Genomic DNA, 26346 nt, shown 5'->3' on the forward strand with positions numbered 1-26346 from the left:
GTCGTATCTGCTGTCAGGAAGCTGCTGCAGACCTTCCTGGGATAACATGTCCATTTCCTCATGTCCTCCCTGGCAAGGGTGCAGAGTGCCTGTGGGGCCACCTGCCTCCAACAGGAAGAACAGTGTGATACCAGGCCTTCCACTTGCTCTGCTTTGGCATGGAGCCCTAGCTGTGGAAAGCCAGAGAGTGAGGCCATCACAGCCCTGAGGTGGCTGGGTGGCAGGGAAGGAAGCCAGAACCGTCCTGAGCCTCAGCAACTCGAAGAGACAGCTCCGTGGCAGCACCCAACCACCTTGCCACCAGCACAGCCTCCTTGGAGACGGGTAGGTTTCCTGTTGTGTCAGCCCTGTTTCCTTCAGTAACATTATACTGCAAACAGAGAGTCGCTCTGAAGCAAGCCCTGTGGTGTCCCGTTTCTGGGCTGGGGGCCGGGGGAAGGGAGGCAGACTGACTCACTGCTCCAGAGGGAACATTCCAGCACTGCGACCTCCTGGAGACAGTGCTCCTTCCATCTCCCCAGCCCTGAAAAGCTGTTGGAAGAAAAGAAGCGTGCGGGCTTCCCTCCGTGACCTCAGATGGGCAAGTTCTGAATGGCAGCTGGGTCTATTACATGCAGTGTGAGAGGGTTAAGCAGGCCAGCCTCAACTCTTTATAAACTTTTGCCCTGTGGATATGTACTCATTGGCGGCAGTACAAGACTCGAGCTGTATTACACGCCTTAACGATATGGTTCAACTGTCGGTCAGGCTTGGGCCTGGCACCGGGCCAGACCGCAATCAATGGGACACAGAGCCTCCCCCTTTCAGATCATCACGAAGGCTCATATTATCTCCTTTTCGTCGTGCTGGTTAAATTTATGGAGCAGAACCCCGAAGCTGCATTCCTCGGCCTGGGCCGGCCCTCCCTCCCTTTGTTCGGTACTGTAAGTGAGCCGTGCTTTGGAGCACTGCAGGGTTGTTAGTTCAGGCCCTGACTGTTTGCTCATGACTGAACTGAAGAGAGTTCAGTGGAAGGGCAAAAGGACAGCCGGAGTGTAAACCCCATCCCAGCAGGCCCTGGGCCCTATATATAGGCCCCAAGCCACTAGTGAATGTACTCCTTCACTTTGTTCTCATGATGGCAGAATCTTCAATCTGATCCTTGACAAACTTCTCATAAAACACCACGTCCTCATGCAGCGTACCTCCACTCACTCTTGGATTTTCTGGAGTCCCTTAGTGTAATTAAGATATTATGAGACACATTTCCATGGCCATCTTCTGTACTCCACAGTTCCAAAGGAGAAATGAACTCAAATGTTGACTACTAGATGTTCTTATTTTTAATATGGAAAAAAGTAAAGTTATTTTGTGAGCTTTGGCTCCCAAGGTGGGACATGAGAGTATTGTATGTGTGTGTGTTGTTTGTGAGGCATCTGGTCTCATGGATCAAATAGGAGATGGCCCAGTTTTAAGAGTTTAGCCCTTAAGGAGGGCACTGCCAGCCTGGCTCAAGTGGTTCATCTGCAGCTCCCCCTACACAATACATAGGGTCAGTGTGTCCAGGCTCTCCTAGTGGTCAGCCAGGAGCCCACGATTCCTGCCTGGTGTGGAGCTACTGTTCTTGGTGGGCCCAACCATATAACGAGGCCCATCGGGCTAAAGTCTGGAAGTTTGGATGGTTAACCAGAGCTCTTCTAACCAAGATCCAAACATAACAGAGAAAGGAATAAGAAGAACAGAGAGAAAAAAAGTCAAAGCCCAAATCAAACCAAAGACATAAGAGGTCCAAACAGTAAGCCCAAGGAAGCCACTGATGCCTTGACATGTGCCTTCCTGCCAGGTCTGTCTTCAGTCTTCTGGACATTGAACTAGACAAGGCCTGAGCTCATCTGAAAATAAAAACAAACCCATACCAGCAACTGCATGCCACAAGTGCATTTTACTTCCGGGTAGGGCAGGCTTCTTCGTGGGCGTCTAATGGAGCCAGGGGTCTGTTTTGAATCAGACCCTGCTTCAGCCTGAAGCCACAAAGCTGTGCTTCCTCATTCCAAGTAACCCATGTATTTCTGAATGGAACTGTGAATATGTTATTGCATTTTCCTCACCAGGCTTCCTTGTCCACGTGCTGACAATTAGAGATGGATAAGCTAGTGAATTTTCTTTCCAAAACCTGAAGTACCTTCTTGGGGGTAGACAGGATAAATAGATCACAGAACATTGTCTCTTGCTACTTAGAAGCCCTCTTGTCTATGGTAATTCTTCTCTATACTCTATATTTGGTTTGTTACAGAGAACCACTTAAGCCAGAAAAGAAGAAGAAAAAGTTAGGTAGACTCATTGAGGAAATTCTCAAGAAAAATGCGTAATTCAATCTTCCTCTAGTAATTTATATACATGGTCAGAGCTCAATTAAGTTTAGTCATAATACCTCACATGCCCCAAAAATGCACAAAGCACTTGTATTCACTGTCACATAGGTTTTGCTAATGTATGAATGTGAATCCAGTCTCCATTCAGAGTCAGGGGTGTAATACAAGGACCCCCAAAGGCCTAGTTTGGCCCAGCATGAGCCCGGATACACCATCTCCAATATATTAAAATTTGGAAAACTGGGCCTGCCCCTGAGAATGAGACTCTATCATGGGCCAACACACACTTAAAGAACTTATAAAACAGTGACTTCAATGCCCCATTTCCTGTTGGACTTTATCTTAAGATGACTTTTATAACAATATTGTAGTAACATATAATCATAAGTACATAAGGAGGCCAGATCCAAAAATGCAGGAACACAAATTGCTATGGAGTGGATGTAGCAGACAATACATGTTACAGGAGCTATGCACAGGTGTCTCCTGTACGTTGTGGGCTACTTAACATGGCTGTTTTCTATGACATAGTGGACAGGGCTACTAATAGGAAGAACTAATCTGACAGGGATTGATAAACTAGGAGGAAATATTTTTTGGAATTTGCTCTCTAATAGCACATTCTCATTCAAATTGCCTCTCAAGGTTTTTGTTTTTACATTGGCCTCTTGACAGCAGCTAAGAAGAACATTCAAATATGTTCACAAGGAGGGACCATGTGGGAAGTGGTCCATTTATAACAGGTTCCCCGGACATTGTATTTTATGTAGGCTGCAGTGACACACTCTGCCCTTGGGAGCCAACTAGCTATGTCTGAGCTGTTCTGCAGTTTTCCCAGAGGTAGACTCAGAGGGAGGGCTGAAGCTGTGACAGGCAGGACCCCTTTGGGGAATTAGGTGTAACCAACTTGAATGGGGTTAATCCAGCTAGGGATAAGATGAGAGCCATAAGCTACTAAGAACTACTTTAGTATAATACAGCCTCGGATTGACCTAGTACCTTTTTATTTTTAGAAAATATCATCAAGTTTTCACAAGTCCCAAGAGGGCAAATGCCCCCTCTGTGCTGTTCTTCCAGGAGTTTACCAGTTTTACAAGTAGTTGTTCACCATGCCACACCCATGGCCAGAACAAGGATGTCTTTCAACCCTTTGCGAGTGGGAGGAATGACCTGAGTAGGTGATAAAAAGCTAAGTATACAAGTCCACAAAACAAAATAGTGTCAGAGCTGGAACTGGGTTCTGGGCTCAAGATTCTTGATCCTATTTTCTTGCCAGGAGTCCAAACTGCTGCTAATACCCAATAGGAACATCTAGATGGGTCATTTTGATCATAGAGATTTGAGTGAAGAAGAACCTGACCCCACACTGACAGATTAAAAGAACTGCTGTCACTTCAACACAGATAATCAGAGGTAAGTTCCAAGCTACTGTAGCTCCCTACTGCATTTTGTGAATAAGAATAAAAACCTCATGAATTCCACCCTGAAAACTTACATACACACACACACACACACACACACACACACACACACACCCCTGTGCTATACTGAACTCCACTGACGTTTTAAACAGTCTGTCACTGAGCACTCTGTATTTATCACAGAGTCCCATGAGCTGCCTGGCCTGAATGCCCCTCCCCAAGAGCCACCTTCCTTGCTAGCAGCATCCAGAATTTCCTAGGAGGCTTGAAAGGCAACAGGGGTTAAGCTTCTGGGAGTAGGACAAGTGGGAGGATGAGGTTTGAAATGAATTAGGAAATGAACATTTATAATCTAGAGAAAGTTCATTTTTCAAAGGCTCAAAGCATTATAATAACCCAAGGTTGTCTGTTACTTCCATTATGCAGAAATTGTGAAATAAACGGTACATGATGACAGGGATGTTTTAGAGAGCCCATCATACTGAGCCAAAGAGTGAAAGATAGTTTTTCCTCTGAAACTCTTAGCCCCAAATTAATAGAGCAATTTTGTTGTTGTTTGTTTTAAACCACCTACATGAGATACTGCTCTGAGATCGTCCCAGCAGGAGTCAAGATAAGCCTTTGACAGTTACAATATCCCCACTGAAGAGGAATCTGATCGTACCATTTAAAATCCTTAAACAATACTGAGCTAGAGACGGTCATGCGTCTGGAAAATATAACCGTTTTTGAAGAATGCTTTCCAAACCACGTAATGCTTTTAAAGCTGTTTATCCAAAGAGCTGGATGAGCAACAGTGGCCTGGAACAGTCTGTCAGCTGTTACAGGTCGCATGCCCCATCCTGATTTCCGAAAGCAGTCCATCACTCTTGGTTGTTCTACCCTCAGCAGACAACAGATGCCAATGTTTGGAGACATTTGCTACATAACTTTTACCGACAAACCTGGCTCCAAGACAGGTTTCCATGTCATTCGGGGCCTTTGGCTGAACTCTACTCGAACCCAGAGGCATCTCATTTACAGCAGACACTAACAATAGTTTGGTATCACCTGCTCTTCACAAGTGGGTTCAGAGCAGGTTCGTGGCCTCTGCACACCTTCTCCACTGGGGTTCTCAGATGCAGGCTGAGAGCCCAGGAGAGTCCTTTCAGCCAGCAATTCCACCCAGGTTTGCAGGCCTGACTTAACTGTTGATTTTGTATGAAAACAGAGAAAGGGAAGGACAAAACCTCAGCAAAACACACGAACTCCCTCCCAGTCTTTGCACTTTAGCGAGTGGTCAGCAAGATTCAGGGACAGGGTTGAAGAGCCAATGACACAATCCTGGGCTCACTTTGCTCATTCTATTTTCAGGGGAGAACATCAACACAAATGCCAGTTCTTGAGCCCTAACTGTATGCCACATGACAGGCTAAGTTGTGTGCATTTATAATTTAATCCATATAACCATACATTGGGGTAAGCATTATTATCCTTATCCATACAAGTCAAAGCAATCTCACACCAGAGAGATCAAGTGGGGGAACACTTGCTCCAGGCCATGGCTCAGAAAGAGTAGGATAATGACTCAAATTCAGAGCTGAGGATGCCCCAGTCAGCAGGTTCTTGTACCCTGCATTAGATGTGGAAGCCACACAGCACCCAGGGCCCCTCCTGGTCCCTGCAGACGCACACACTCTTTTCACAATGGCTGTCACATTTTCTCCTTCACATTTCTTCTTCAGCACTGGGGAAGAACCTATGATTTTGTGGTTTTTTCCACATCTCTTTCTGAAATAAGCACTTCTCTTTGAAGAAAGACCTCTTGCCCTTGGAGTGTTAAGATAAGAAAACTTTCAGCAACTTCCCTTGGAAACTACAAAGCCCCATCAGCACCCAGGATCTAAGTACAGTCGCTCACCAGCTGCCTGCCCCTCTGAATAGCTTTTATGGTTCAAGGAGGGGTGGTGACAGGGCCATGTCACAACCATCGGGTGTGCTAGTTCTTTCATGTTCCTGGGATCTGACAAGAGCCTTCTACAACCTGTTTCTTTACGACACACAGAAAGAGAGATTAAAGACCAATACTAGGCTCAAAGCCCAGGTCAGGACTGGCACCAGCTTCTCACAGATGCAGTCAATAGTCTTCTGGGAGAGAAGGACTACAGACTGCTTACGTAGACACTGACCCAGAGTCACTGTGATAATTCAATGAGATAGTATATGTAAACCACATAGATCTATGCCTGGGTCATAGTAAAAGCTTAAAAATGTTATAAAGATTTTTTTTTTTGGCAGACGTGATAGCTATGGACTTCAGTAAAAGCACCCTAAGTTGGAGCCAATGGTTGGAGGTGGAGGGAAAGGAATAGCAGGTAGGATGAATGAATTAGTGAAAAATAAGTTCTAGGACATATGATGACAGATCAAGTCCAGAGACCCCTCTAAAGTAAAAGCAAAAGGCTACAAATGGCAGGAATCCAAAAGGACAGAGAATGGGCGTCAACATTTCAGAAGCCGAAAAGCAGATGATGTGTGGTGTTGACATGTACGCCTGAGGGAGTGGGAGACACAGAGCAGTAGGCTAGTTAGTATGGTAGAACTTGTGGGATTTGAAAAGATGGAGACTCTGAGGAGTTCTGAAGTCTTGGGTGTAAGAGGAACAGGGCGTCATGTGTGTCAAGTGCTGAAAGCGGGAAGATTGGGTACAAGACTGTATGAGAAGTAGTTAGACCAACAGATATACCCTCCAGCCCTCATTCAGCTGTTCTTTCTTAACAGAAGATGAGAACCAACAGGCAGTTCACACCCGTGAATCCATGTGAGGCCCCTGCACCCTACAGAGAGCTCCCACTTGGCTGTCAGTGCCTCATCTTTAAGCAGGAATAGAACAGATAGTGAAGAGCCACATCCAAGGATGGGCTCCATTCAGGAGAGAAAAAGATCGCTACATCATTTTTAAATATATGGGGCGGGGGTTTCCAGATAAATTAGCAATACGTAGGTGAGGAATTTTTAAAAAAAAGAGGAAGAGAAATTTGTATACATAAAATGTAAAAATCAGGTACTTATTTATCAAAAAAGGACAATATAACTATTGAAAAATTGGGGGAAAGAAAACATGCCTGTAGAGCCATAGGAAGTCAAATGAGGACAATACAGTCATTGGCCTTAGAACTGTGGAGGCAAATACCTCCAAAGTGAAGAAACAGCACTAGCACTGAAGGGGTGGCCTCTGGGGCAGCAGCGATCAGGGATCAGGGAGAGGGAAAGGTGAGGCAGGGCACTGCAGCTTTAGGTATTCAGACATTTAGAAAGTCTTTGACTTTTAAATATGTTAACATGTATTTACTTTGATAAAATTTAATTTGAGATGAAAAATTTGCTATAGCAAAGTAATTTAGGTACAAAATCATAAATAATGTTCCTATCAGTTACAGAGTAGATAATATTTACTGACTATATACAAGACATAAAGAATAATTGACAATTATGAACCCCAGAGTTCAAACCCAGGCCCACCAAAAAAAAAAAAAAGAATAATTGAAAGAATCATGAGTTAATTTTATATATACCTAGTAAAACTGAAGTAATTAGTTTTAAAAGAGTTATGGTAGACCTGGTAATAAAGTGGGGGAAAGTGTCTGAAATGATCTCTTCCCCCATCACACACATCCCACAAGTGCATCTTTAATGCTTTTAAGAAGAAACAGTAAGGCAAATCATTAACAAGGATACTTTAAGAAAGTTATAGGGAACATGTTACTGGTTTCAGAATATTAACATATAAACCAAACAGGTTGGTGATGTTCTAGAACCAGGAGGACTCCTCAAAGTAGTTTGGTCTCAATTCTTCAAATGTTCTCAAGCACTTGCTGTATGCATGAACTATGGGAGGACTTCAATACTCAAAATCATAAATTTCTACTGTTAATTAGCTTATACTTAGTAAGCAACTGTACCTAAAAACTGTAAGTTCAGAATTAGCTAACCTGAATTAATGGGACCCCCAAGAATTCAAATGACACAAAACCTGTCTGAGAGTCACATCTTTCCTCTAAGGGATACACAAACACTTTACACGTTGTAATTTGGCCTGTTCCGCAACAGGAGGTGGACAGGTGCTAGTTATTACCACCCTAATTGTGCTGCTGGGTTCAATCAGTAAAGTCTGGGGAACCAAGGAGCCCTGCCCTACCCACCCTGCATTACTCAGGGAGGTTGCAGTGGACTCCAGCCAGGATCCCCGGGACCCATACTCCATATAATGAGGTAAGGTTTTGCTCTGAGTCCCCTTTGAAGTTTTCTGCAGACCCTGGGATTTTATGACACAGCTTGGGTCACTCCTGCCATTATTGATGTTTGAAGTATGTTTGGGGAACATGTACTAGGAGCTGTCTCTGGTGTTAACAGAGAACAACTGCCTCATAAAAGCTGCTCTCCACCAGGAGTTCAAAGGAGCTTATCCAAATATTGTGGGCTGGTCCTCCTCAACTAACTTTGCTAGGGTAGAAAGCTGAGGTTTTGGCAAGGAAACTCTGAAACAAATACACTCTCTCCAATACATGAGAGAGTAGGGCAGTGTGAACGCGACCAAGTGGCCGTCTGATGAGAGCACCATGTACTATAAGACAATCACTCAGCACTTACATACTGCCCAAGTTAAAATTTATTGGGATGGCAGGTTAAGGTGAAGGACTAAATTAGGTAAGTTATTGTAAAGGTCTTTCTGGTATGTGATAAAATCTTTTCAATTGTTACTTTAAAAAACCCAGTAAAAGTCAGGACAGGAGGGCTTGACAACAGCTGGCAGGAAGCCAAGGTGGAGCATCACATTACAGTGGCTCCTATAGCTTCATCCAAATTAATCCACCATCACTGATACTTGCTATTTATCAGCAAGATGACAGATCACCATATTTTCAAACAGAACAGCTTGTCAAGGAAATTAACCAGGTACAGGTGTATCTGTTGCCAGTAGCATGTTTGCAAAGTCACCAAAGGTGAGTGGGGGGGGTTTAACATTTTTGCAAATCTCTTTAAGTCTTAATAGAGAACAGCTGCATTCTCGTGCCTGCTCCTCCAGTCTCTCTGTTGTAACATCATATATTGTGTAGGTTCTGAAACATTCCACTGTACACTTATTAGGGAATACTAGTATAAAATGGCTATATATATACACACACATATATATGAATTAAAATATAAATACATGAACATACACAAATAGGTTGAAGTTCTACATCTGGAGTTTCCCCAGAGGTCCCTAGACCAAATTTTGAGACCTGTTCTAAAAGGCCCCATATGTAGAAATTCTGTGCTAATTAGAAATTGGTTTCCTCTATGTATTAGTGTAAATCCACTAAGGTTATGGATTAATAACACAGTTAAACTGATGTAAATTATATAAGCCCAATATAATAAAACACTGCTTCTTCTAGAGTATATTGTGATAAAAATATTTTACTAATTCGATCTTATTTTTCTACCATTTGACAGATTAGTAAGAAAGTTAGCAAGAATCTGTCTTTTAAAAAGCATTCTGGCAAGACAGCACCAGAGAAAGAAAGGTAAATTGTAACATCCAAACCCACCTTTCCTTCCCCCAAAGCTTACAAATGTTACTTGTAATACAACAACACAAAGTCTTTAATTCTCTGCTAGTCCATAGCAGGGAATTAATTCTGTGTATATCAGAATTACCTTACAGTCTTAAGCTCTCTAGGAGCAAAGGCTTTCAACTCAAACCTGAATCCTCTCTTTAAGAAGATTCCAGTTTCATCCCAGGCAAAATGAAAATTTTGCCTAATTAAGGAAACCATAAACAACACACTACAGTCATGGAAGTCTAAAATAACTGCATCCGGTGCCTTTGCAGAGGCGTTCCATGGGTACTACATGGCTCTTCATCCTTTTCTATGCATGAAATACAAACTTCTCTCAGGAAGAACTACCAACACTGTTCTGCTGGAAGTTCAAACCCGAGACCTCAGATGCGTATCTTACGCAATTAGGTGTCACCCCAGAGCTTAAGAAATGATTCACTGAACATAGAGGAGACTACAGGTTTACAGTGGCTAGGTCATTTAATTTTTAATCAGCAGAAGCCAAAATATGAGAGCCATCAATCACACTTTCCATTCTATTGTCTTTACATAAGGACTGGACTTTAAAGATGGACTTGCTGAGATTCAGTTGCTTTTTACTTTTGGGAGGACTGTGCTGTTTCCATGAAGTCAGATATCTCTGCATGCCAAAAATGGAAAAATTAGATGCTCTCCTTTCTAGAAACGATTATAATGTACCATGACCAAAAAAGTGGGTTTTTTTCCCTAGCAGATAATCTTGCATAAAAATGAGTCATGGGATTTCAGAAATGGAAAGGCTTTTCTCAAATACGTGTGTGCATGAACACACACTTTGCTTCTTTTTCAGCAGTAGATCTGAGCTTCCCATAAGTTATGCTATAATGAGGATGGCATTGTCTGGGGCCTTTTGAGTGAAAGGGGAGTGCAGTATTTAGAGTTCAGCAAGAGGGAAGAAGTCTGTCTCAGAAAATAAGATTTCTCTGCTTCTGTTCCTGTGAGAAAATTTTAACTTATAAGGTATGAAGGACTGTTAGAATGTTTCTTAAAAATATCTTAGCCTGCAATTCCCTCAGCTTGATTTCAGACCATGTAAGACAACTGTCATTAGCATGGCTCCTGATGTCACTTCTTCTTTTGAGGCTGCACAGGTCTTCTTTGGAAAGACCTGGTTTGGCAAGATCAGAAGTGAGGATGCATGGCTCTCATCTCCTACAGGTATAGCGAAGGAGAGCAAAAGACTGATGAAGTGGTGGTCACTGTATCTCCTAAGCTGCTGTGGACAACAGAGGAGACAGGACAGTCCCTTCCCTTCAGGTGGACACAGCAATGATGTTTCAATCTCACAGAAACAAGATTCCTGTCATGCTAACACACTGGATGCTCCAAGCAGCAGATAGCCACCAGGCCGATGCCCAAAGATGAGAACAGAGCCTCACAGTCGACCACAGACGAAGCTCCAGCTTTCTACCTTATCGATGTACATACCTGTATCTCTGCTCTACAATCCACAGGGCTCGATGGAGGGCATATACTAGAACTTACAAAAGTGTGGGTAGTGACTCAAAATATTTACTTAACACAAACATGGAATAAAGTGTAAAAGTCATTTATAGTTTTAAGACAAAACAGGAACTGTCAATGAAATGCTAGTCTTGCTGTGCGCCCAGATACAAAAGATACCCGTCTACTCTCCCTGCCTCAAAGGGAACACTGGTAGGAAAAACTAGAGAGCACTAGTGTATACTCATAAACACTGATTTTTGTTGGGTTTTCCTCTAAGTCCTCTTTCCTGGCTTCTTTCTGACCTGCTCAGCCTGACTACACTCAGGCTCTAGTGACCCAAGAAGTCTATTTATGCTGAAAGCCTGGGAAGATACAAATGCTGTAGCAAAAGGGCTTTTCCTTAAGACAATCTATTTCAATTTCCCATCCATGAGGCCATTAACGGAAAGTGTCATTAACAAATTTTGGGCAGTGTCCCTGGAGTGTTTTTCCTGAAGAAGTCAATTATGCTCACCATAAATCTCCTGTGAAATCCACCTAGAGGTTACTCAAAAGTTCTCAAGCAACTGGAATTTACATCTACGTGCATAGTAGAGGGCCGTGGGATCCCAGTGCATTATCAGTCCTGATGGGTATGTTCTTAAACACTGATCTATCATTATCCTTCAATTCCCCCCTTCTCCTTATCTAACTTAAATAATGAGATAAGCTCAACACCCCTGGGCTTTACTAAATTAGTTTAAATATTTCAAGTTCTTCCAACTCCCATTTCTCCACCTTTTGGGGCCTTGACTAAAAATGTAAAGAAATATTTTGGAGGAATCCTCAGGGCCCAGCTTCCTAAATCCTCTTCTGTTACTTTCTTAGCATACGTGCACTCCAAAGTCTGCAACAGATGAAGAAGAAACAAACAAGCAAGCAAGCAGCCTCTTCTCCACAGCACAGCTGAGCTGCCTTTGCTGTGAAATGCTGCTCCCTGGTCCTTGCAGTTTTCTGCCAGGGGGCCTTTCCCAGTACTACCATCAGTACCACCACACTCATGCTGAGAGTTGGGCACTTGCATGGCCTGGCGCCCTGCTTGGCCTGGTCTATAAGGAGGGTAGCAGCCTTTTTTTACATGGCATCAGAGGCACCACAAGTGTGGCTGCCTCTGTGCCATTTTCATAAACTTTACTTGGGAACAGACAAATGTGGCCCAATACACGTAGACTAGAAGATGCAACCTGAGCCAAGAGAACGCCGCCTTGGAAAAAGCTTCCTGTTTCTGTTCCAAACCACACATACTTGTACAGTTAACAAATGCAGTGGGGGATATTGGTCCACAACGTTCATGTGGAGGCCAAAGGCTCTGCTGTCCTCCACCCTCTTCTCTCCTACCCCCACCTGCCTTCCTAAGGATTATTAGATTGCATGGAAATGCTGGAAGAAATTTAGATGACTGTCTTTTTGGAATGCCCACACACTCCAACAAGAAGAATTGGAAGTATTTTAATCTGAAAAAACAGAAGGAGGGGGTTCCCTATAAACAAAATCATATTCAAGTAAACACAAAAAGGAGCCAATGATTCCTGTAAGGCTACTATTCTGATGGATTACTGGAAGGAGTATTCTTTCTCAGTTTTATGTCTTACTTTGCTGTCATCTGCTTAAAATTTGGGTCATTTTAAAACATAAGATACTAACATCTAAGCCTTCACTTGGATGAAATATGACAAAGGAAGTAGAAAGTCTTTTCCAAGTGCAGACGCAGAGGCAGAACTCCTGGACTCTTGGGTTCTATTCCTGGCTTGCTCCCTGGGCTCAGGTCAGTCCTCGGTCAGAGCCTCACTTCTAATCCCTTCAAATCATTTGTTAGTCCCTGTTGTCTAAACAGTGGGGAAAACCCTGAGTAACACCCCTGGATCCTGTTCAATCAACTGGGATGGTTGGAGATGGTTGTATCTCACTTCCAAGAAACCAGAGTGATTTATCCCTTGGGCAGAACCGGCATGTTCCTAAGCGAGCACAGTGTCATCAGAGCAAACCCTGGAATCACAGAAACATTCTTCCACCCGCAGGGAGCTCTGAACTCCTTTACTATAACCCAAAATAATACTGCCCTGCTTTTTTAATAGATCTTCACAGCATCCACATTAAAATAACTCTGGTTGGGCTTCAAACTCCTTAGAGGTAGAATTAAAAGACAGGTATATTTATTTCTAATTTATAGATGAAAAGCTGAGGCTTAGATAGGCTGAGATCTGACCGAGGGCCCAGAGCTAATAAGTAAGGGGGTTGGGACTCATACCTATTATTTTCTGGGTCAACTGCACTTTTCTCTATCACATGACTCCTCATGAGTAAGCTGAGCTTGGACAGATGCACTGAAGGAGACCAGTGATGGGAGGTAGTAGTGCTATCCCTCCAGAAGCACCTGCACAGCTTCTTCAGTGCTATAAAGGACAGTGTGATCCATTAAGGCCCTGATTACCATGGGCCTGGCCAGTGCCCCTCCCCTCTGGGGCAGGCCACCATGGCTCTCCTACTTACTGGCACCTCCAGGAAGTGAGAGGACAGGGAAAGTTTAATCCCCCTCCCCTGAGTCCACATGCTCCTTACTCAGCTCTGTGGCTTGTTTTTGGGCAGAGTGAGTGGTTGGGCAGACAGCTGTTCCAGGAAATGAATGAAGGACAGTTAGGAACTGGCTAATGCTAAATCAAGCCTTCTATGGCAATGCTGTACAACTACTAAAGATGCTGAGAACACCTGTAGTCCAGCATCAACCATGACCACTTGATGTGTGCTCCTAGAAAGAGCACAAAGCCTCACAAAGAATTCCACACTGCCACTGCACAAAACTTCTAGTCAACATCATTAACCTCCACAGCGCAAAATTATCTTTACAAATTTTAAAGCATAGACTTCGAATCTTTTTAAAATAAACACCAATCCCTTGACCATTTTGGATATTTTAAGAATAAGACTTGACTGCTTTTCTGAAAGGGCCTCTGTGAGCATAAAACTTGAAGTATGTCACATCAAATAAAATTTGTATATATTTTTTAAAAAGGACAGTTCTTTGGGAATTCTTTAGGGATCTTCAGCTTTATTTATACTTCATTAGGTCTTGTAATCTTAAGAAAATACTGGAGGCATATTTCTTGAGCTTTGAGCAGAACTAAAAACTAACTGGAAACACTTTTGAAGACTTCCTACTACCTGCCCCTCCCCACTACTACATAAATGCCTCAAAATATACTCAATGATTGTTTTAACTCTCCATCTGAGAATAGAATATAACTTAAGTAAACTCCACAGACCCCTTTTTAAAAAGCAGCTGCTTGCAGATGGAAAACATTTTGACAGAACACGCTGCGTGGTTCCAACCTACAATCTTAAGTATTTCCCCTACTGTAGTAATGTGTCATTGGTGAGATTTCCTGGTGACAGAAAAGCCGATTCATTTTAATTGGGGCCAAATCTGCTCTGAATCCTACTGAGGGAGTGATAGGGTATGGACATGGCCCATCTGGGTATTCTAAAAGGGCACACTGCTTCACCCAGGGGGAGCCCATTGTCCAGGCAGTAACAAAAATCATTCTGGGCTTAAGTGGAGTCCAGCTTGGCTGGGAACAGCAACATTCATTATTTCCTTTGTTGATAAGCACCCCCAATTAGTCCCTCTGGAGAAGGAATGCTAAAGGCTAAAATAGGCTATTCAAGGAATAGCTAAAGTGGTTGGGTTCTGTGGGATTTGGAGCCATAGGGGCCATTTCTGGTTTTCAGTCTAGACTGCTATCAAGACAAGACAGCACCCCACAGCAAATTGTCAACTTGCTGGGGGAGAGGAGACAGTTCCTTTTTATGGGGGTAGGGACCTGGCTGGCACTTTCAAGTAGAAGGAAAACTAAGAAGGAACAACACTGTGATAAAACACAATTACATACATTCTTCAACTATACCATGGGCCTAGAAGCATAGCCCCATCAGCTTACAACCTAATGGTGTTCTTCATGGGCATGGGAAAGGGGATCTATTTAGCTTGGTGAACAGGGGAATCTTATAATGATATAATACTGTTTCTGACCTTTCCAATGAAAAAAACCAATGTAATATAATCTCTTTCTCACTACAGGTTTATACTCCATTTTCATGCATTTATGTTAGGCAGTTACAAGAGCTTAAAAATGCATAATAGCTATGGCTATGCATAGTATAGACTAGAGGAAGCAGCAGACCTGGGCTAGAAATGGCAAACACACTCCCCCCATGATCACTGACCTGGGGCCACTGAGTGTGGCTGTATCTCTCACTGCTTGTGCTGTTTCAGATGCAAAATCCAGAGCGCCTGCCACTGGCTTGGTCACAGTACCAACAAGTCCTTTGCCAAGGCCAGATATGAAGCCGCTGACACCCCCTTCTGTTTTCACACCTTCCACTGTTGAGGTTATAACACTGGTCAGTCCACCAATGATACCTAGTATAAAAAACAAGGACTACTATAACCTGGAAAGGACATAAGCAAAAGCATTTCAAGCCAAACCCTTCAATTTCATGTACCTGGAATGATAACTTGGGGGAAGGGGGTCTTGTTAATCTATGCACTAGACTGGCTACAGATGGGGGCTCAGTGGACTTGCCCATGAAGTCCAGAAGACATGTTACAGGTCAGAAGCAAAATCAAAGAAAAGGCTGGGATGTTAACAGTGGCTATTTTTCAATCCCAGAGCTTGGGCAGAATATGGGCAAAGGTAAGAGGATGCAAAGAATGGATTAAATCAACAGGAGACCAGAAAACAGGGAAGTTGGGATCCTATGAAATATAAGGCAGAGAGACATCTAACTACATGCTTTCAGTTTTCCAAGGACACTTTGCCATCAGCCAATGCCAGCAAATGACTGAAATGGGGCAAAACATATCACATGTACCTTGCTGAGATCAGGAACAGGCAAGTACAGTAAACAATGATACCTTCCTGAGGTACCCAAGAAGCAGCCGAAGCTGACTGAACTCTTAGGGGGTCAGTGCTAATGACCAAGCTAACTCAGAAAGACACTACAAACATTCTGAAAATTGACAGCAATGGCTGAAGTAGTCTCAGAAGTGGCAGGAAGTTGGCCAAGGCGGGAGAGGGTGCAGGCGTTACAGGGGAGAGGCAGAGCTTGTCCAGAGAGCATTTTTAGGACTTGGGCCAGGGACACTCATGGGATGTTTACCCTCTGACAGTGGGTGTGAGGAAGCTCTCTGCACTCTTCAGCTCTAGTGAGACAAATTGGTAAATGAAACTCCTTGGGCGAGAATGTACTAACAATTCAGTGTTTTTTTCAGATTTGGGGTCCATTTGTTCCAGTAAGGCAATATCCTTTTCCCTAACTTATTTTTTTTTTGGTGGAACTAGGGTTTGAACTTAGGCAGGTGCTCCACTGTGTAAGCCATGGCTCTAGCCCTTTTGCTTGGGAATAAAAATGCCTGGGCTGATAGACGTGTGCTATATTCAGCTTTTTCCTTTCTAAGAAGGGGTCTTGTGAACTTTGTGCTCAGACTGGCCTAGAATCATGATCCTCCCAAGCTCAGTCTCCCCAGTAGCTAGGATTATAGGTGTGAGCCACCACATCTCGCTTTTTCAACCTTTCAAAGTTCTTAGCATAACATGCACAATACTGGTATTCAGACACCCCAGACAGAGACAGACACCAATGAGCCTGGGTCAAGCATGACTTCACTTTTAAACTAAGGAGATTCAGACCACTCTGGCTCTCATTGCCATCTAAAGGTCTTTTCTGCCTGAAAGAAGAATCTCACTACAGCCTTCACGTAGCCCAGATATCAAAAGGTCCTCTCTGGATGATGTGACCCTAGATTGGCCTAACTGGCTCCTGGAGAGACTATGGTTGGAGGTGATACTGAAACCTTGAACAAGTTACCCATCTTCTTAGCACATTGTTGTGTTCGTCTAAAAAGTGAGGCAGGCCATGCTCTGTCTCCACACCCCAAGGATGCTGGATAGATTACGGCAATCAGACAGAGCAAAGCATTTTATATTCATCAAAACAGTCCTCTAATAGTCAACTGTATTGTCCTAACAGTTAATAAAGCAGGATTAAGGCTGGATGTGCACCTTAGTGGTACAGCATTTGCCTAACATGTGTAAAGACATGGGTTTAATCCCAGGAGGTGAAGAAGAGGACCTAGAGCATGCCTGGCTCTGCTTGGCTGAAGTGCTAAGTACAGTTTTCTTTTTTCTCCATGCTTTCAGGTGGGTGCAAAGGCATTTGTGAGGGACAGTGGCAGAAGAACCATTCTTCCTCAGCCCAACAACAGGAAACTTACCATGAGCCAGGCCATGGATGCCAGCCACAAGGTGCTCCCCACTTGTGGCTGCGTGGTACCTGATGTACTCCCGCTCTGACTGATGCCGATTGTCCATCGTCTTCCCTAAGCCATCTGATAATGTCCCTGCAAACTGAAATGAATTAAAAACAAGAGAAGAACTTTAAAGTCTCAGTGCTATTTTTACAATTTTAAATAAACACCTTCCCTTGCTCCTAGCTAGGATTCAGTAAATACTGATTACAGAGAAAGATTAACCACTGAATTCCGTCCACTGTTTGCCCCAGCAGAGTGGTTTTCAAACACTCGACATACACAAATTGTGGGTAGATGACACTGGGGGCAACAAGGCTTACAAAGCAGCTATTAAAATTCTCTAAAGACATCAGCAGTAATATAGGTTAACATCCCTTATCTAAACATTTGAAATCCAAAATGCTCTAAAATTTGAAATTTTTTGAGCACTGATATGTCACCACAAATGGTACATTTGAAAGCACTGTGTAAAATGACCTTCAGGCTCTGTGTTTATGAAACATGTGAATTTCATGTTTATCCTTGGTGCCCACCCTCAGGATACCTTATTGTACACATGCAAATACTCTGAAAGGCAAAACCCCTGAAATCTGAAAGACTTCTATTCTCAAGCACTTCAGATAGTGGATACTTACCTGTGCTACTGCAATTTACTGAAAAATTGAAAGTATAACAGAATGGCCTTGGGGGAGAAGAAGTGAGGTTTGGGATTATTTGATGGCAAGGACACAGTCCTTTGCTCTAAGGATCAGTTGGATTCTAAACAGGAAACATGTCAGATTACTGTTTTAGGGTTTGGCATCAAGAATTTTGGAGGTGGCTGAGGCTGCAGCTCAGTGGAGGAGCACTTGCCGTGCATGCAGGCAGCCCTGGTTTCCATCTCTAGAAGTGCAAAAAAATAAAAAACCAGAGTGATCTACCTCCCTGAAGTACTGCCTTCTTTCACTCATTCAATAACAACCAAGCGCCCAGACCCATTTACTAAAAGGAAGTGGATGGAAAGATGAACAGGTTAGGGCCCCTTTCACGGGAGCAGCAGACTTGAGCCCATGGCTTTAAATACAAAACTATCGCCCCCCACAAATTAGAGCATTTTATTTATCCTGACATACTTTAACCGGAGAAGCTGTCTCATGTGTCAAAGCTGCATAGAAAAAGGACATAAAACTCTGTTTTGTCACAAGACAATTTGAAAAGGTTTAAAGTGACAGTTAATAAACCACAGGGTACTTATCCTCATCATGCAAGCATAAAAGAAAAGGATATCAAATATATAATTAACCTTCTCAGGAAGGATCTACCAAAACAAGTGGTTTATGTGCCAGTGACCCAGGAATAACCTTGAACACTCACTTTATTTGTATATAAAGCTCAACGGAAAGGCTGGAGGCAAACAGACTCCCCAGAGGGCCCCAGTACTCTGGGAGCCCATTTATTTCTGATTTCTCAGTATACAGGGGGTAACCCAGATCAGATCTGTCCTGGAAACCACAGTCCTGAGGCTGCTTGACACTAGTGACAGATGAGGTATGGTCACAGAGGAACAATTGGCATTGGTTTCTGCTATGGGACTCATTCCTTTCACTGAGCCCAAGTGCTTTTAGGATCTAGGGCACTGACCTTTCTGGAAATCCAGTCTCTATCACTGTTTGCTTTTTTGCCTTACCTTTTTTTTTTTTAATCACTCCTCGTTTTAAGTAGAGAATTCAAGTTAACGAAAATTAATTTTGTATTTTCTTTTAGGACAATGAGAGGCAGGTACCATGGGATGCTGTGAAGCCAGCACTGTATACCACTAATTAGGAGCTTTAGTCAGAGACCCCAATGAGAGCCACCATGATACAGGCCATGAGCTCGGACATCTGACTGAACTGAACTCCAGCTCTGTTGACCTCTGTGAGAGCTGTACCAAGGTCCCAAGCAAAAGTTCTCACCTTCCTCTGCACTGGGATGTGGCTGGAAAGATCAGTGATAATGTCAGGGTCTGACATCTATAGTTAGCATTCCAACCATTGTTACATGCATGTCCTGCCCTGTTTGAAGAAAGCCTTTCAAATCTTTACAGGTATGGTCAACTGCACTGGGGTTTAACTTACAAAAATCCAGGAGACACACACTATCCCCCAAAGTGGGATTTTTGTCACAGTACTATCTATAAGGTTACAATGTTGGACTTGCTGATTTCTAAAAAACCCTTTTTGGCTCCAATAGTGTTTGATCTCTGAGCCAAGGCAGAATGTCTTTATGAAGCACTGAGTCTGGGCCCAGCATGGATTTAGGTATTGCTGAGGATACCAACAGATATCAGCCTTGGACAAGGAGCTCAAGGGTCTGCAATGAGATTGACAAGGAGTTGACAGTCTCAGTGTGAAAATAACAATTGCATATACGACACACCAATGGCAAGAATCCAGAGAGGGAAACGTGGCCTTTGTTTTGGAAAGGGTCAAAAAGAATCCCTGCTATGTTCTAGCATTATGTAGCTTGCTAGCACTCCTCATCGGGGTCTGCACGCCCCACCCCCCACACCTCACAGGCAGCGAGGTCCCAATCAGGTGAAGCCCATCACCATGCATGAGCACCGAGGCTCATTCCAGGGTTTTCTTCAGGTCTTTCCTGTCCTTAAGCTCTGACTTGAGAAAAGTATTTCCTGGGAAGAAAGCTTAAGCTAAGGCCCTCTAACCTGTATCTGATAGTTGACTGAGGAAAAGTTAAAATATCCCATAATACTTTTCTCCACCAAGAAAATACAGGAAAACAATCTCAATTAGCGCCCAATACTACTTCCTTTCCTTCTGACCCAGTTGACAGTAAAACCAGTTTACTATCCAAGGTTCATGGGGAGTCTATGCCAAAAGCTTCCTGTCGAGTGGTTCTGCCCCAGTCCCCCACCACTAACTGTTTCCCAGGTGTTCTCTGTACAAAGGCCCATCCTGGCCCAAGAACAGGGAAGAGATTTCAGAGGTCACTCTTCCCTCTAAATGCTCAATTCTTCCATGTGCTTCTCAGGCACCTCACATAGTCTCCCTGTGTTTTCCAGGGTGGTCATCCTCCTGAATAGATGGGATTATAGGTTTGAACCACCACACCTGGCTAGGTTCTTGACCTTTGCCATGGGAAGGTACCTAAACCTAACTCAATTTACCTAATTTAATGCAACTTTGAGAACAGAAAACTTGAGTAGGTACTGAAATTCATGATCCAATCAAATCCTTATTGATGGGAAGTTAGTTAATTAGATCTTCCTAGGAGAGACATTTTATAAGAACAAAACCAAAGCCAAATAGAGATAGAGTGGTCAAGTCAGGGCCTTGGTCCAGTCTGCTGTGTTCTGAGTACTGAAGCATGTGACCACCTTTTACTGTGAGGGTACTTACATGGTCATCCTCAATTCCATCTCTCATTCCCTGCCCCGTGGGTAGGTAAATCACACCCATCTCTTATTTCTCCCTCAAAGACAGTGGGAGCACATGCAGGGGATTCCAGGATTACTCATTGTGGGAGCCCCACAGCCTTGTCTTCACTGAGGCTGTCCTCAACTTTAAAGAGATAAATACAGAGCAGAGATGCTCACAAGAGCTACAGTGTCATTTAGGCACTGATTTGATTAATCCAGGACATCCTCTCCCTCCCTCTCATGTTGTCTTGTGGTGAATGAAACCTGGAGGCAGATCCTGAACTCATTCAGATAAAGCAGATGTGCACCCCAGTGGCTCTAGAACAAAGGCTGAAAATCATCAGGACGTGAGTAGTATGACTGAGCAATGCAGCCAGTAGATGGACCAGCAATCCAACATGTGTGGAAGCCTCACTGGGGCCTGGCTAGAGACCAGCATGCTCCTGCCTTCAAGACCTCAGGCCAAGGCATGTATGGGGTATAACATAAAGATTATCACACCTGAGTTCAGATTCTGACTTGACGCTTACTAGCTGTCGACTTCGACTGTGAACAAATAGCTTAACCTTTGTGAACCTAATTCATTTTCTTCAAAATGGGGATAAAATATTACTTATAAGGCTTAGATAATGAATACAAAGCACTTAGCACAGAGCTGGATATGTAAGAGACATTCAATAAAATAGTACTAAGTCATCTGAACTTCTGTAAAAGAGGCTCCGCTCCACAGGGCTTTCACAGCAGCTGGCATGGGGCTCCCTCAGTTGTGGTGAAAAAGCTTGGGAGCAGAGAGTATGCTAGGCTGGTAAGGTGAAAGGGACTGGCACCAGGGAGGTAATCTATAGATAATCTGTCACTCTGCTGGTTATAATCAATACCTCTACACCAAAAGGGCATTTACAAAGTCAATCTAGCTCATCTTGTAGCAAGTTCAAGTTCACAAAATACTTAAGTATTCAAGTGAATGTTGTCCTAGCTAAGATGAAAGGTGCCAAGGAACAGAATGTCCTTTGGAAAACCTGCTCCTGCACTTGCAAAGGCAATGATTTTCCCTCTTATTTTGATGAAGGAAGCTCACTACTCACTACACTAGTGAAGTTGAGTCAGAGTCCAAAGTCATTAAGTTCTAGAAAGCAGTATTTTCGGCAAGAGGGTAAAACCTCAGAGCTACTTCAAGATGCCATTTCTCCTGAATAGCTAACACCGCTATTTGTCAACACCCCACCTTCCAAAAATAATCCCACTGTCCACACACATGGAGACACTGCGAATTTGCTTGGGTTTGGGGCCTGGCTCTGAATGCTTATTTCATAAAATGAAAATTTAAGTAGATGCTGGAATAGTGCAAGGGAAAATATTCACACTGTCTCTGTTCTATCCTGTCAGTTTTCCTGACCTTTCCAACACTTGGCAAACATGGGAGGCCAAAGGTATTTGGCCAATGTAACAGGAGCCTGGGCTTGAATTTCTCTCCCTTCTTTGGGGTTCTTTTTTTACAGTTATTTACCTATGGGTGGAAATTTCCTCTTTAATATTCTTGCCCCACTACATAATTGCTGGTGATAGTATCTTCCTTGTCACCAGGGCAAATGATGACTACATTCCATAGGAAGGGAGAAAGAAGTTACAAGACTCTGTAGCATGAGGAAGAAGTTTCTATTTGTCCAAGAACAAGGTTGTACAGTGCAAGTCTCAGCTACCAGCACAGCTCCAACTCTGATCAGCTCTGCCTTGGAACAAGCTATGCTAGAACACACACGATCAAAAAAACAAGCTCTTTTTGGGCCCCAGAAGCTGACAGGAGCTTTGTGTAGTGCCATGATGGAGTGGAACAGGCAAACCACATCCTGGTGGGAGCCACTCAACGTGCCTGGACTTCAGTTTACCCATCTGCAAAAAGCAGATTCTTTCTACTCTGGAGGGTTGCTTTGAGTGGTTCAGAGGTAATGAAAGCAGAATGCTTGGCACAATGTCTGGCCATCAATTTCTACAAGTTTCTCTGGAACAATTGGGAACCTTAAACTTCAGTCATTTTCAACTCTGCTGATAGCCAGCAGGGAAACCTCAGAGTCATGCAAGACCTAAGTCACTTCCAAACTTCACTATTCCCTTCTGTTTGATATTAAAATATCCACAATTAAAAATTATTCTGCATGAGTTTAGTCTCTACAGTGAAGAACCTTTTTTATAATACTTATGAGCAGGAAGAGTTAAAGGCAAATATGGTCCAAAACCTAATGACTGTCACTGACAAAAGGCAAACCAAGCAGCTGGTCTTCTATTGGCCAAATGATGGAGGGTGACGGAAATGGGGGGTGGGGACTTAAAAAACAAAAGGCTTCGAGCAAGTTGGGGTTTGGCAAAAAAGAGGCATTTCTGGACCCTAGCTTTCTATCTACAAGATGATGTCTGTTTTCAATTCTACTTGGTTATGATTATGTATAGCTGTTAGGTCAGAGAATCCAGGCAAGGGACCCTGAATAAGAACAATAAGAACATTTTAAGGCTAGGACTGACAATCTACTTCAGCAACATCCCTCAGCCAATGGCCTTGTTTCCCCTCTGCCTTCGTATTGGTCTCTGATCAAGAAGCTCTCCTGCCCTAAGACATGCACCATGTTTCCATTTCACAGACACTTATCAGGCCATAGACACTCCTTTTCATTTAAGAGACAAAGTTATGCACAGCCACCCAGAATTATCTCAGCACACAAGGTCCAACGCATGCAACAACATCCTGCCTCAAGACTACCCAGGGTCTTAACACATGCCCGTTGGATTGGCAAGTCTCTCTTGCTGTTCTGCAGCTGTGACCCAGTTATGAACTCAGGTGTTGTTTCAGATGAATCCGGAAGCTCAGAGTGGTTTGAAGTACATCCATAATAGGATTTTACTTTTTCTTTATAAAGGACTGCTGGAGTGTGCTATAAGGCTAAAAGCACAGAAATAATCAGACTCAGGAGGACTGATTTTTCAACAACAGACAAGGAGTCATGGCTCAGCCAGGTCCTACTTTGTTTTTCTATAACAGTCATAAAAATCACGTAGACACGATCCATCTTTAAACTCAGCTATGTGTGGAACTGTGTGCCCTTTTTAGCTATATTCACTGTAGGCTTTTTTTGAAGGGGAAGTGGCTATGTTGAGGCTACCAGGACCCACTTAGCCACTGCCGAAAGCCCCTACAAAGCACACAGAGGGAAGCCTAGGGTGTATTGTACAGAGGGTGCTGGCTTCAGGTTTGCCTTCTGAATAAGGCTCTTCAATTTTCACAAATGTCTGTGCTAAGCACCAAACCAGGAGACAGATGATAACTGAAGAAAAACTCCTTCTGTGATGGCCACACTAAAATGCCTGCCTTGGTGGATAAATTTCTTCCACTCTAGGAAAGCACAATGACTACGAAGAGCAGAGGCCACTACTGTCATTAGCATTGGCTTGGCAAATCATGTGCAAAACACATCTTCTTTAGGAACCTCTTTATCCTGAAGACAGAGATCACTACCCACAGTTACTCTATCACTAAGACCTTACCTAGAAAAGCCATGCATGAATAAAAAGGGCTATCACTGCGAACTACTTATTAGCATCTGGGAGAACATGGAGTTGAACCCATGATGAACTAGGAATGGGAGGCAGCTCAGACCTAAGGTACTTAAATTAAGTCCTGTCTCATTTCTTCTGAGTCCTGACTTGGACCCAGGCTCAAAAAAAAAAAAAAAAAAAGCCAAAAGAAAGTTCTTCTTAAAAAGGAATAAAACACTCTCACCTTTTAGGTAAGCTAAAATTAATACAATAACTGCAGTTTCCTAATGGCTCCCCAGAAACTCCCAGCTTTGCCTGGCACACCTCCTGGGATTCTTCAGTGGCTTCACAGGGGGCATTTGTATTCCTCGGTCATCTTCCAACTCCCCAGCGGTGACCAAGGAGAATCACATCATCCCCTTCCTAGAGGTATTTTAAAGCCATTCCCATTCCAGTCATTCCATTTCAGGCCTGAAAAGTTCTGGAAAGAGGAAGGGAACACAACCCATTTAACTGGACAGCTGCCCTTTGCAAAGTGACGGAATGAGCCAATTCTAATGCCTGTGTTGCTTATAAAAGAAAACTGCCGATAACCAGAAAGAAGAAAGGAAACTAGGAGCTCTGGGTTCAATGTGCTTTTTACTACAAGAGAGTTAATTAACCCTTGTTTACCAGAAAGATTCACCCACTTTCCTACCTACACAGAACTGATTCTTAGGCCTAAATTTTCTGAACTCCCTTGAGTTCAGAAGCTTGAGGGTGCTGTATTCTCTACTTCCTATGCTCCATCAGCACCCCTACCTTCCATTGTCAAGCGCCAGAAGAAAGAATCCTTCCTCAGGACCCTTCTGTAGGCAGTGGGTTTTGAGCCTTACTGAAATACAAGTCCCTCTGGGAAATTCGTGCCATTAGAATTCCATACTGCAGAGGAAAGTTCCGAAAGTTTTGCAGGAGAGGTATGCTTGGGGGGGGGGGTGGAAGGGGGAGGGGGTTAAAAATACTGGGCACCTGAAAGCAAACAAAAGGAAAGAAGAGGAAAGCAAAAAAAAGGAAAGAAGAAAATTAAATCATCTTGGGAGAAAAGTATCAGTCTGAGCCTCTAAAGTTTTTCTTAAACAATATCCAGTATTCAGTAAAAATTAACAAATATGTAAGGAAATAGCTCTAAATGACAAAAACTAAGAAAAAGAAAACAGATCACTTACCAATGCACTATGATTACTATCTTCAAAAACTGCATTAAAAGATGGAGAATTTTGCCAAAAAACTGAAATCAATATTTTAATAGATGGATAGCAGAGTAGACAGAGCACTCAGTGAAGTGGGAAATAAGGCAGCAAAAATATTCAGATCAAAGCATGAAGGAAGACCAAATCACAGAAAATAGGAGAAGCATGTGGGATGTAATCAAAAGGTCCCAGTAACTGAAATTACAGGAGAGAGAAGGCGGCGGGGCAGGGGGGGAAAATACTTGAAGTGGCATCGGCCAAGAACTTCCCCAAACTGTCAAAGGACATCAAGCTACGAATTTATGAAGGTGTACAGATCCCAAACAGAGCGATATCAAAGTATATTATCATTAAAAACTAGAGACAAAGAATAAGTCTGAAGAGCAGTCAAAGGAAAGAAGATATATTACCATCAAAGGAAGAACAATAATACAGACAGCTATTTCAAGAAAATGACAGAACAATAATGAAACAATACCATTAAAGGGGGTCAAAGAAATTGCCAATCTACAATTCTAAACTTAGTAAAAATATCTTCCAAAAATAGGTGAAATAAAGATGTTTTAAGAAAAATAAATCTGAGAGGATTCATCATCAGAAGACCAACAAAAGAAAGTTCTCTGGCTAGGAAGGAAGATGACTCAGAAGCAAGCCTGAATGACAACAGACAAGATAAATACCTGTGCATAGATCTAAGTGAGTAGTGAGCATTTAAAGCGAAAAGTAACCTAAGTGTGGTTGCTCACATGTGTAATCTCAGCTACTCTGGAGGTAGAGACTGAGAGGATTGTGGTTTGAGGCCAGCTTAGGCAAAAAGTTAGTGAGACCCCATATCAACAAATAGCTGGATGTGGTGGTGCACACCTGTCATTCCAGCTACATAGGAAGCACAAATAGGAAGACTGTGGTCCAGGTCAGCATGAGTAGAAATATGAGACCTTATCTGAAAAATTATCAAAGCCCAAAAGGGCTGAGGGTGTGGCTCAAGTGGTAGAGTACCTACCTAG

At 43.1% G+C, this 26346-nt stretch overlaps 1 protein-coding gene and 1 long non-coding RNA gene across 11 annotated transcripts in view; one reads left to right on the forward strand and one right to left on the reverse strand.

Annotated features, from left to right (window-relative positions):
- Window positions 1–26346, reverse strand: part of Vps13d (vacuolar protein sorting 13 homolog D) — a 246848-nt gene that overhangs the window by 29382 nt on the left and 191120 nt on the right. For all 9 annotated transcript variants that reach the window (XM_074081332.1, XM_074081327.1, XM_074081326.1 and 6 more), the window contains 2 exons: window positions 17153–17285; window positions 15103–15298 (listed from right to left, as the gene is read on the reverse strand). In XM_074081332.1, coding sequence (XP_073937433.1) covers window positions 15103–15298; window positions 17153–17285 — 329 coding nt within the window. The remainder of the gene's footprint in view (window positions 1–15102; window positions 15299–17152; window positions 17286–26346) is intronic.
- On the forward strand, window positions 194–17216 carry LOC141425037 (uncharacterized). Of its 2 annotated transcripts, XR_012450114.1 has the most exons (4): window positions 194–324; window positions 3365–3764; window positions 9251–9321; window positions 10479–10945. It is a non-coding gene; the product is annotated as an uncharacterized lncRNA (long non-coding RNA). The 2 variants fall into 2 exon arrangements; XR_012450115.1 differs by lacking the exons at window positions 9251–9321; window positions 10479–10945 and adding an exon at window positions 17079–17216.

This window comes from Castor canadensis, chromosome 7 (assembly GCF_047511655.1).
Source record: "Castor canadensis chromosome 7, mCasCan1.hap1v2, whole genome shotgun sequence".
NCBI classification, from domain to species: Eukaryota; Metazoa; Chordata; class Mammalia; order Rodentia; family Castoridae; genus Castor; species Castor canadensis.